We start from the raw sequence: 10934 nt of genomic DNA on the forward strand, positions 1-10934 counted from the left end.
GAGTGTGCAAGCCTGTAAGGTGTGCCCTTGCATTTGTTTGAAGGAGGCGTGCAAACAGCACCAACACACGCTTGCCTGGTCCAGTAGCCTTCGTTGTCTCCTTCACAGCCCTGCGCGCCGGGCGGCCCCTGCGCGGGCGCGGTGGCCGAGGGAGGTGGGGCGGAGGGAGGAGATCTGCGGGCGGGAGGGCGGAGAGGGCGGGAGGGGAGGATCCGGGAAACTAGGGCTATTTGACAGCAGCAGGGGCAGCCGAAGGAGTTCGAGGAGCGCCGGCCGGAGCGCACGGAGGGGCCGTGCGGTCTCCACCAGCGGCCGTAGGACGGCGGAGCAGTTCTAGCCCGCTCGTCTGCGCGTTTGCACACCGGATCTTCGCCGAGTGCCAGGGCGCAGCGCATGGGGTGTCTGCCTCGGTTGGTCCCCTCCAGCGTCACCATGCTGCCGCCACAGCTGTGCTGGCTGCCGCTGCTCGCTGCGTTGCTGCCGCCGGTGCCCGCGCAGAAGTTCTCAGCGCTCACGGTAAGTCCCGGGACGCGCTCCCGCCTTTCTCCGTTGTTCCCTGTTGAGAACCCACTATGCCCTCTGAGACAAGGCTCCGGAAGCAGGTGGCCTGGCAATCTCCAACAGGTGGGTCCGGGAGAGTCCCACGGCATGCTTGTCCAGGATCAATAGCTACTCCGTCTGTGAAGGACTGCTGGTCCTACCAGTCCAGGCTAGAAAAGAGAGTTAGCTTGCGGGAGTGCCCGGAGTCCCCCTACTTTGAGTGGGAAGGGATAGCACAAGAACAAGGATCTGGGCCACTTATGCGCCTCAACTGTTTCAGGGAGAACTCACAGGGACTGGGTGCCACCCTGCCAACGCCGCCGACCCAGCCTAAGGTTAGGAAGCAGGCAATTTCATTCAGCTCCAGCGCCACGAGGACGCCCTGTCCCCCCACGCCCCTTTTGGGGGGAAAAGGGGCCGCAGCCCTTGTGTTCCACTTGTAGTGGAGCATTTCAGAGAATCCTTAATTGAGACGAAGAAGTGGCAGAAATGACATTGAATTAAAGACCGCTTTTCTTTTGTTAAAAATCTCATGGAGGAGGAACACTCTGGGGTATAAGAGGTACAGAGGAGCGTCTCTGGTCTCGTGTGTCTTCTCCTCAGGGTCAGGATGTTGTGCGCGTCAGGGCGCGCTCCCGAGAACGTGTGGCACTGTGGTTGACCGCTCTAAGTTTGTCTCTCTTAGTTGCAGTACTGGCTATGCCAAAGCGCGAGGTGAGGTGCCAGAAGCCGCGCTGTGGATGGGGGCTGAGCGCGTCCACCTCGGGCCAATACAACCGCGGCCACTCCTGCAGGCTGATGTCTGCAGAATCCAGCGGGCAGCCCTTATGCGGCCCGCGCGCTAGGGAGCCCATAATTAATGCAATCTGCAGAAACGAAAGCATTCCACTTAAACGTGTTTTTGAATAAGTGCTTAAGAAAACACCAAGGTGGTGAGCAGGCCCCTGTGGAGAGGAGTGTTGGAGTAGCAGGCCCCTGTGGAGAGGAGTGTTGGAGTGGTAGGTGTCCTAGGGAGGGAGCTTATCCTATGGAAAACCAGGGCTAGCCCACAGTTGAGGCTCTTTGCAGAAGTCAAGCAAGCTGGCCAGCCTGTTGCTTTTTCTTTCCCTCTCCCTGTTTTTCAGCAGCTTGAAGGGAGAAGATTGAGTGAGTTCATTGTTCATACCTAAAATTCTTCTGGGGCAGTCCTAGAGTCCTGCCTTGTGTCTCACGAGTGACTGATAGATTAGCACCATAGCTGGAAACTGGAGGGAGTTTTTGCTCCCTCAAACTTGCCCTACCCCAAGGACCCTGAAGGGACTACATGCATGCACCCGTATATGAATGTGTGCACAGATGCTCATGTATGTACAGAGCTCATTCTCACACTTCCAGTAAATCAAAAAAAGTCCACTGGGAAACAGGCCAATTTTCAAAAGGTCTTAGCACCATGTATCTGAGCTCTAAGCAGCAGACTTCTGTAGTCACCATACATTTTCTAAAAGTATCAAATAGACTTGTCTCACCTCTCCCTCTCTCCCTCCTCCCCCCTTCTCTCTCAGATAGATTGGTAATCAGGACAGATTTTCTTCTCTTCTTGCCCTACTCCTTCTGGAAACTTCTTGCTTTCCTGCTTTCCCTCTTTGTCTCTTTACACTGTTGCAAGGGTTTCCTGGGCTCCATGGGTGCCAGCTGCTTGTGGGGTCCCTTTACCGGAGCTGGGAGTTGGTCTTACACCATACAGGAAGTGCCCCATTTACTGCACTCCCCAAGAACACCCTGTCTTAAAATCACATTAACACATAAAATGCTGCTTCTTTTGCATCTGGGAGAAATATTTAAAGCTATAAACTATTTGTCACAGTTCTTCTCCCCTCCCTTTCAACCTAGAAAATGAAGACTGTGGTTGCAATAGAAAGTACTTAAGATATCACTGAAGTTTGTGTGGTCAGTCACTGGAAAATGTTAGATGTTCTGGATTTTTCTGTGGTGCTAAACTCTTTTCAAGTTACCTTCTGTTTGTTAGAGAAGTCTTTGGGTTCCTGAAGACAATGGTCTCCTATATACAAAGTTTCTAGTCTGCCTCCAGTAAATGATCGAAGTGTTAGTTTGCAGGAGTGCATGGGACTCAGTTCTTAAGGGTGTGTGGAATTGAATTCATGGAAACACATGGGACTTTCAGTCCAGAGGAGTATACAGGATGGTGTGTGGAACTGTCAGTCTACAAGGGTCTGTGGGACTCACAGTTCATGGAGATGTGTGGGGGCCAAGTCCCTTCTTGGTGGGTATATGATTATATGCAAATAATTGAACTTCTTTGGCCTTATCTATAGAATGGGGAAGAAGACTACCGAGCATGTCCTGTGGGTTAAAGCTAATGTTTGATGCACCCAGGCTGCGCTCATTCTCCAATCCAGATTGTGCTGTTGGTCTGGGAGTTTAGAAACTATAGCCACCAATTCTTATACCATTGTGTCATTAAGGGGTGTTTGGCTATTGGAGCAGATTCCTTGCCTGGTTTAGATGAGATCAATCATGTGGGCTGTCCAGGCAGACGGGAAGAGCACGTTCTCTGCTTCCCTTTGTCCTGCCCATTTCTTCTAGAAATGGGTAAACTGATTCACCTCTTGGGGAGGAAGTGCACATGGACAGAGCCAGCCTCTGGATTTTTCCACCCTTCGAGTGGCCTGGTTGTGCACAGATGTTGGCCTTCTTTCCAGTGAGTGGAGTGAGGTGAGGAGATGTGGGCATTCTGCCGTGTGCTTTGTGATCTTCAGGTCGGGTCTTTGAAGGGAAGACAGCAGTTTGCTCATGTGGCTTCAGAAGAGCATCATTGATGATCATCAGTCCATGACATGACGTGTTGTTAATTGTCCTGTGTCCTCCTGCATTTGAGTAATGGTGGAGTGGAGTGTATGGACCATGCTGCTGTGATACCGTATCCCTTAGTCGGAAGACTCAACAGTGATCACATTTTCCTTCCTCTTCTGGAAACACATTTTGAGTATGTCTGAGGCTCTGTGAAGACAGTCTCTGAAGCTAGGGAAGGAGGAGGAAACTAAAGACGTTTCCTACTAAAAGCTCTTTTACATGATCTGTAAACCCAAACATCTACTTCTGATTTGAAATGAAGACCATGAATAACTTTAAGCCTGACTAAGACACCTGGATGCCTGTGGGTTACTATGGCTCAGGTGTTTAAGGGATCTTGTATCCCAGTGCATCTTTGGACCAGCCAGGATGATAAGATCTGGAGGCCATAAAGACTGGCTGTGGCCTGTGAGGTTGGAGGTGAAAGGTAATGTTTACAGGTTAAAAATTATATTAAAAGACACAGGACTTCATATAAAAAAAACCACAAGCTTATAGTGAGGAAATTCCATTAGTGTTTTGAAGGTGAAGAAAATTGAAGAGAGAATTTCTCTTTGTGAATGAGTTCATTTACAGGGGATGAAACGTCCACCTCTGTGTGAGAGTGGGGTCCTGACACTAATTGTGTGTCTTCATACTTTGAATACCCACACACATATGAAATATTCAACTGTATCCCATATGAGGAAAAGGCTCAGAATATTAGTTATCATTGCTTTGAATTCTAATTTCACATGTATTAAAATGGCTCCAAGTGAGAACCGTGGATACAGTCTGCTATGGTTTCATAGTTCTAGGCTGAAAATCAAAAGGCAAAGGTTGTAATTCAACGCAAATAAAGAACATTGTGTAAAGATGTCACTCACATTTGTATTTTATATTTAAAAAAATATAAATGGGAATCTTATACTATAAAATCTGCCCAAATTAACTAGATTTTCAACATTAATAAGGTCACAGGTTAACTTCACTTTGATGAAATACAAGTATATTCATATTTTTATCGTGTTGAACACAGTATGGCTTACAGTAAAACTGGTATAGGGTATGTGCACACGAAATCTCTATCTATCCACTCACCCACCCACCACCCACCCACCTGTCTGTCTCTCTATCCATCCATCCATCCATCCATCCATCCATCTATCTTCTTTCTATCTATCTATCTATCTATCTATCTATCTATCTATCTATCTATCCATCCATCCATCTATTTCTCCCTCCCTCTCTGATTTCTCATCATTGCTTTCTTCTTTCTTGGTCTCACTTTCTCCCTCCATCCTTCTCTTGCCACAGTTACTCGTGGGGCCCTTTGCTTCTCCTCTCATGAGCCTGTAGTCAATCTGTTACCTTTCCCTCCTGGCCCTCACTAAAGGGAGTTCTTATCTCTGTACTTCAGTCTGTACTGTGGCCTGTGGTGCTGGGAGCCTCTCAGCAGGATGGGACACCAAGCTCTTCTCATTCCCAGAACCTGGCACTGACAGGAAAGATGCTCCTTCTCATGTTAGAGAAGTGACCTCTAACCCAGGGAGGACTCTGAGGGCCGGTAGAGGTGGAGGACAGTCTAGTGAGTGCTTTTCCACTAGGGCCATCCTGCACCTATCCTGGAGTTGTGGACTATAGTCACTGCTTGGGGAACAAGTCCATAAGTTTGTTTGCAACAACCAAAAATACAACTGGGACGTAAAAGTTGTCCCTGCAGATTTGGGTGTTTTATTTTTCAGATCTAGTAACCAAGTCAATAGGAACAGAAAATCAACTTTTGAGTTCCAGATGGGTACACATCAGAGATGAGCTGCTTTTTCAGTTTAAGACAATTGCCAGATTCTCTAGGATGTTGCTTGCTCTGGTCAGCTCATATACTGTCACGAAGGACCAGAAAAGAAGGGAAGTGTCTCCAGGCTGAGACCCCAGCATTTGTGCAGAAGAACTCGTGATCAGTTGATGATCATGAGGGCTGGGTCCTGAAGGAGCAACGAACTTGTCCACAAGCTTCAGGGTGCTCTCTCTGAGCTGGACTCAGAAGCCAGGAGGACTATGCCTGTCACGCCCATCTGGTCCCACAGGTGTGTACACACCTGCTAGCTTTTATGCCTTCACGAGGAGCTCAGAAAAAAACTAGCAGATGTGTTGGCTGCACTCTGAGCAACAATGGGAGTGTGTGTTGCTGGGTTAGTAGGTACGTGGTCCTCACTCCTAGGGTATCTTTTAGCTCTAGGGCACCAGGGCTATGGATGCCTGAGGTAAGAGGAGTGTCTCTGTCTTTAGTAGACAAATATTTCCAAGTCTTTTCCAACTTCATTCCTTTATTGTGCTCTGATTTTACACATTGCTATAGGTATACTACACGACTAAGCCCCTAGTCCCACTGTTCAAAGTCCCATGCCCAATCCTTCTTCCGTTCTCTTTGGCCACATCCAGCCTGGGCTTGCCTTTGCCTTATGGGGTCTTGATTCTGTCTTTGTCTCTGAGAGTCCCATGTAGACTCCTTTCCCTTCCTATGGGTTTCATCTACTCACATGGACCAGATGGGTCTTCCAACATTAAGAACATCATACCAAACTTAACTGTGCAGAGCCCTCAGCAAAGACATGTCTCACCTTCATGCACCCACGAGAGCATCTTTCATTACATCAGAAAATCAAGTAAAAGTAAAAAGACCTCACAGGATATAGTCATCTCAACTGATAAACATTTTGATATGAAATAGAGATTTCACCATTCAGGTGGTGGTGACAGCACTTGGAGGCAGAGACAGGGAGATCTCTCAGTTGAAGACCATCCTGGTCTACAGAGCAAGTTTTAGGACAGCCAGGACACAGAGAAACCCTATCTCTAAAAAAAAAAAAAAAACACCAACAAACCAACCAACCAAATAAACAAATAAATAAAGATTTTTTTATAATAATGAAGGGAATTCTATCTATGCTGATAATTTGGAAATAATTCTAGATGAAATGAACTAAAAATGTTCTAGTGTCCAGCTTAGTTTTGATCATCAATTAGTTCACTCAATAGAGGATGTGGAACGGTTTAAATTTTTCCTAGGCACAATTAAACATTTTAAAATCTGACTTTTAAGGGCTGGGAAGATGGCTCATTTGGTAAAGTGTTTGCCTTGTAGGTGTGGAGAGTCTGGGTTGGATTCTCAGAACTCTTGTTTTTAAAAGTCTGGGTATGTTAGCAGGTACTTGGAATCTCAGTAAGGGAGAGACAGAGACAGTCTGATCCCTGAGACTTGTTAGCCTGTCAGCTTAGCCTACTTGGCAAGCTCCAGGCCAATGTGAGAACAGTCACAGACATACAAAAATGAATGGCACCTGACGAACAACATTCAAGGTTGTCCCTTGATGTCTATCTGTACACACAAATATGTGTACTCACCCACTCACACACATGTGTATCTGTACATACAAACATGCATACGTGTATGTGTACCTGTGTGTGAGAACACACACACACACACACACACACAAGTTAGCTTTGGGGAAGGTGCCTTAGTGTTCTTCTTTCCAGTGTTGGCATGATGGGGGAGGGGGAGGAGAAGTATTTTTGAGTTTATCATCTGTTTATGGTTTGGGGTTCCAGGCAATGACACTTCCTGTGTGTGGAAGCTGCTCCCTGAAGCTGTCTGTGTGGTTTCCTGAACTTTATGAGAGTGTGAAATGCATGTTGGATTGTTCCATCATACTTCTGTGTCAAAGAAGAGTCCACCCAAGCATGGCAATGAGTCTGCTTCCAGGTGGCTGCTACAGTCCTCGAGGGGAACGGAACAGGCAGAGAGTATTCCTGTTGTCTGGCTGGAGCAGTGGCTCTGCCCTTTGTCTTGCCTCTGAAGGGACAATGCACTCCAGGGTGCAAACTTCACTTTCTCTTAGAGGAACTCATTTCTTAAAAGGCATGTGAAGAGGAGAGAAAGGAAGGAGGAGGAGGGGAGAGGGAGAGAGGGATAGAGATGGAGAAAGAGAGGGAGGAGACAGAGAAAGAGAGAGAGACTGAGAAGGAGAGATGGGGAGAGAGGGAGAGAGAAAGAAAGAGAGGGAGAGCTGGAGAGAGGGAGAGACAGAGGGAGAGTGTGAGAGATAGAGAGGGAGAGAGACAAAGAAGAGAGGTAGAGAGAGGAAGATAGAGGGGGGAGGGAAAAAGGGAGAGAGAGAGAGAGAGAGAGAGAGAGAGAGAGAGAGAGAGAGGAGGGGGCGCCCGGGCGCCCGGGGCAGAGAGGGAGAGCAGGGTGAGAAAGGAGGGAGCAAAGGAAGATACTATTGAAGAAAACCAGATACCAGATATATAGGTCACAGGCCTTTTCTGGGACAGTGCTGGCCAGACCTGTTGCCCCTGGAAGTGAATGAGTGCATAGGACATTTTACACATTGAGACAGGGTGAGACCCTGAACCCTGCCCCCTTTCTCTTTCTCACATCGAGGGTTAAATGCATGGCGAGGTGCCCTCTCTGGACATGTGTGTGTCCGGAGCTGCTTGCAGGAGTGCTACAGGGACTTTGATTTTAGTGCAGGTAAAGATTCTGTCATGTCAAAACTTTGCCCACTTGTCAATCAATAAGAACTGTCAATATTTCTTCTTCTTTGAGGACTGTACATCCCAGGGTTGAAAGGAGAGACAGAAGGACTCTACAGGGTCACCCTTCTTGTTCCTAGGTCCGTCTCCTCAGGCCCAGTGTCTGCTGTCAGGGTAGATTGGTTTGGGTGGATTACATCAGGAGCTGATACTGTGGTTCTCAGTGCTTGTGTAGGACAGTGACCTTTACTGTTTTCCTCCACTGCCCCCCTCCCCCAGGGGTTACTGGCCATCTAAAACATGTGACCATCCATACCAGACATGTGTGTCAAAATTCACTGTCATAAACACAACCTTGAACTATGATGTGTGTTATTGGCTGCCTAATATTCCTAATGACTTTCTGAGATTCTAACCAGTCACCCTTAACGGTGTATTTGCTTGTAAACCTTTCTGTCACAGGAATACTTTATCATTGTGATCACTGGCATTTGTACTTGGATGCCTTATGTCAGGTTGGAAATTCCCTTTGAATGATGCCCATGTAGTATGTTCCTGGTTCTTCATGCAGAGGGGCTTCCTTGGTTTGCTTGTCCAGGAGGACCATGTCACCAGGTGAGGATTATATGGTTTTCATTTGCTGCTTAGTCAACGTCCCTGGATAAAGCCTCAGGAGACTTGGAGAACTGCAGCCTCCAGCCTTCCCATGATTTAACTATGATCATTTGTGAAATGCTAAATTGGATCCCTGAGTCACACTAGGCCACTAGGTAGGGGACTCACACCATAGTTGAGGCTGCGTGCTCAGCTGAGGCTCTTCACAGGTGTGAATTGAGATTCCAGCCCTTCTCACTCGGACAGTTTCTTTCCTGGACACACATCTTACACCCCTACCCCTTCTGAGGGACAGCACATGGCCTTTTGTACATGGAATCGAGATTCCTATACTAATAACAAACCGTTTTTTCTCTGTGTACTGTTCTCTCAGCTTTCTGAACGCCTCCAGATAATATCTCATTTGCCCTCACCCTCTCCTTAGCAGATATAAATATATGTCCTTGCTGCGTGCAGCTTGGAGTTTGGAAACCCCCTGAGGGTAAGGAAAATGAGCAATAGCTGTGACCTGAACACACATGCTCAAGTTCTTTCTTGAGCGGATACACAGATAGGTGCTGTGCCAATCAGTGTCTCACCCTTAAAAGGTTTATCTTTTGGGTAGAGTTGCCAAAGACAGATCTTTCTATTCATAGACATAATCCAGGTGGAGCTGTGAATTCCCTTTCTGTATTCTTGGCTTCTCTCCCACCTTTCCACCCTCCCAGAGAGACATCCAGGTGCAATCTCTGGGCAGTAACAAGCTACTCCCTCCACCCTTTGGAAGGTGCGTCTGATGTTTCCTGAGTCTGCCACAGGAGGGAGCCCAAGGGCATGAGCTATCTTTCAGAGGGGCTGGGGTTCCCACCACAGTCTGGTCCCAGCTTCCATCTACAGAGATAGATAGATGCTCTGCTCTTACTGTGTCCCATCTTTCCAGTCTCAGACACTTAACTCAAAGCACAAAGTCCCAAGTGAGGGAACTAAAAAGCAGAGACACTGTATTCAATGTTTCTCATAACTTTATTTAGAAGTCTGGGACATTTGTGTTAAACTCAGTGTTACCACCCAGACATCAGATAGGGATAGAAGTTTGGCTTTAAAACAAGCCAAGCTGGGGGAAGGAACAAGAGGGAAGGCATATTTTGGGGTTCCTGTTTTGTTTCTGTTGCAAACTTAATTACCCCATTACCTTTAAAGCAGTGATTGGAGTTATTTTGTTTGCTAAATTAATATTGTATCTGTACTCTTCACAATGAAGCTCTAAAATGTGACATTTTAAAAATGATTTTTAATCTATACTAAAAGAAAACTAGCTACAGCAAATCACTATTCTGTGCCCAGCACTGCAAAAGTTTGTTCCCTTTTTTAGTTCAGCACGTGTTTAAATGTGCTTTATGGAAGTCCTTTGGGAAGGTGAACTACTGGCTTTATTTCCTTTGAGACACACCCTTATTAGACATATACTTACAGAGAGGGAGAAGGAGGGGGAGGGGGAGGGGAAGAGGGAAGAGGGGAGGGAGAGAGAGAGGCAGAGTCAGGAGGGAGGAGGCAGGAGGGAAGAGGGAGGAGAGTGGAGGGATAAGGCAGGAGGGAGGTGGGATTGGGCAGGAGGCAGGAGGGAGGAGGGATGGGGCAGGGGGCAGGAGGGAGGAGGGATGGGGCAGGAGGCAGGAGGGAGGAGGGATGGGGCAGGAGGCAGGAGGCAGGAGGCAGGAGGCAGGAGGCAGGAGGCAGGAGGCAGGAGGCAGGAGGCAGGAGGCAGGAGGCAGGAGGCAGGAGGCAGGAGGCAGGAGGGCTAGGGCAGGAGGCAGAGATGCCTGTAGTGGCCAGAGTTACAGACAGTTTTGAGCTGGCTGGGTGCTGAAGTGCTGGCATGATCCTCTGGTGGAGCAGTACTTCCCTTAACGTTGAGCTATCTCTCCAGTCCCTTGAATACATTCTCCTTGGATATCTTTTTGTCAAATACTTCCTTATAGATATTCTTACTAGACTCGTTCTTCCCTTTTCCTTAAATGCAGGGCCACTGAGCCACATACTCAGCTCTGCTCTGTGCATTCTCAGCAGCATGCTTATTAGGACCATTGTCCTTGGTAGACACATTCTAAACAGATGCCCTGATGTGATGCAGTTATGGATATTCTTACATTTGCATCTGGCTCAAAATCCATTTATATTTCTTTTATCAAAAACTGTAAAAAAATAAAAATACAAAAAACCGCTAATGCCCCACTCAAATTTATGTCACTATTCTGGCATTTCTATAAGTCCCTGCCCCCTTTTCTTTTTGTTTTCTTTGAAATGTGCCAGACATATCCATGCGCTGCCTAGCTGATTTGATTCTAGAAACGCCCCTCCCCCAAAGGAATCTTTCCCTCCCTCCTTTGTTTCTTCTTCTTCTTCTTCTTCTTCTTCTTCTTCTTCTTCTTCTTCTT

The 10934-nt window shown here is 47.3% G+C and overlaps 1 protein-coding gene across 1 annotated transcript in view; it reads left to right on the top strand.

The window, feature by feature from the left end:
• The first annotated feature begins 214 nt into the window (after positions 1–214).
• The window catches only part of Smoc2 (SPARC related modular calcium binding 2), a 129694-nt gene continuing 118974 nt past the window's right edge, over positions 215–10934 (top strand). Inside the window, exon 1 of the mRNA XM_028783487.1 lies at positions 215–516. Coding sequence (XP_028639320.1) covers positions 394–516 — 123 coding nt within the window. The 5' untranslated portion in view covers positions 215–393. The remainder of the gene's footprint in view (positions 517–10934) is intronic.

Source organism: Grammomys surdaster, unplaced genomic scaffold (genome assembly GCF_004785775.1).
Source record: "Grammomys surdaster isolate TR1022 unplaced genomic scaffold, NIH_TR_1.0 1136, whole genome shotgun sequence".
NCBI lineage: Eukaryota > Metazoa > Chordata > Mammalia > Rodentia > Muridae > Grammomys > Grammomys surdaster.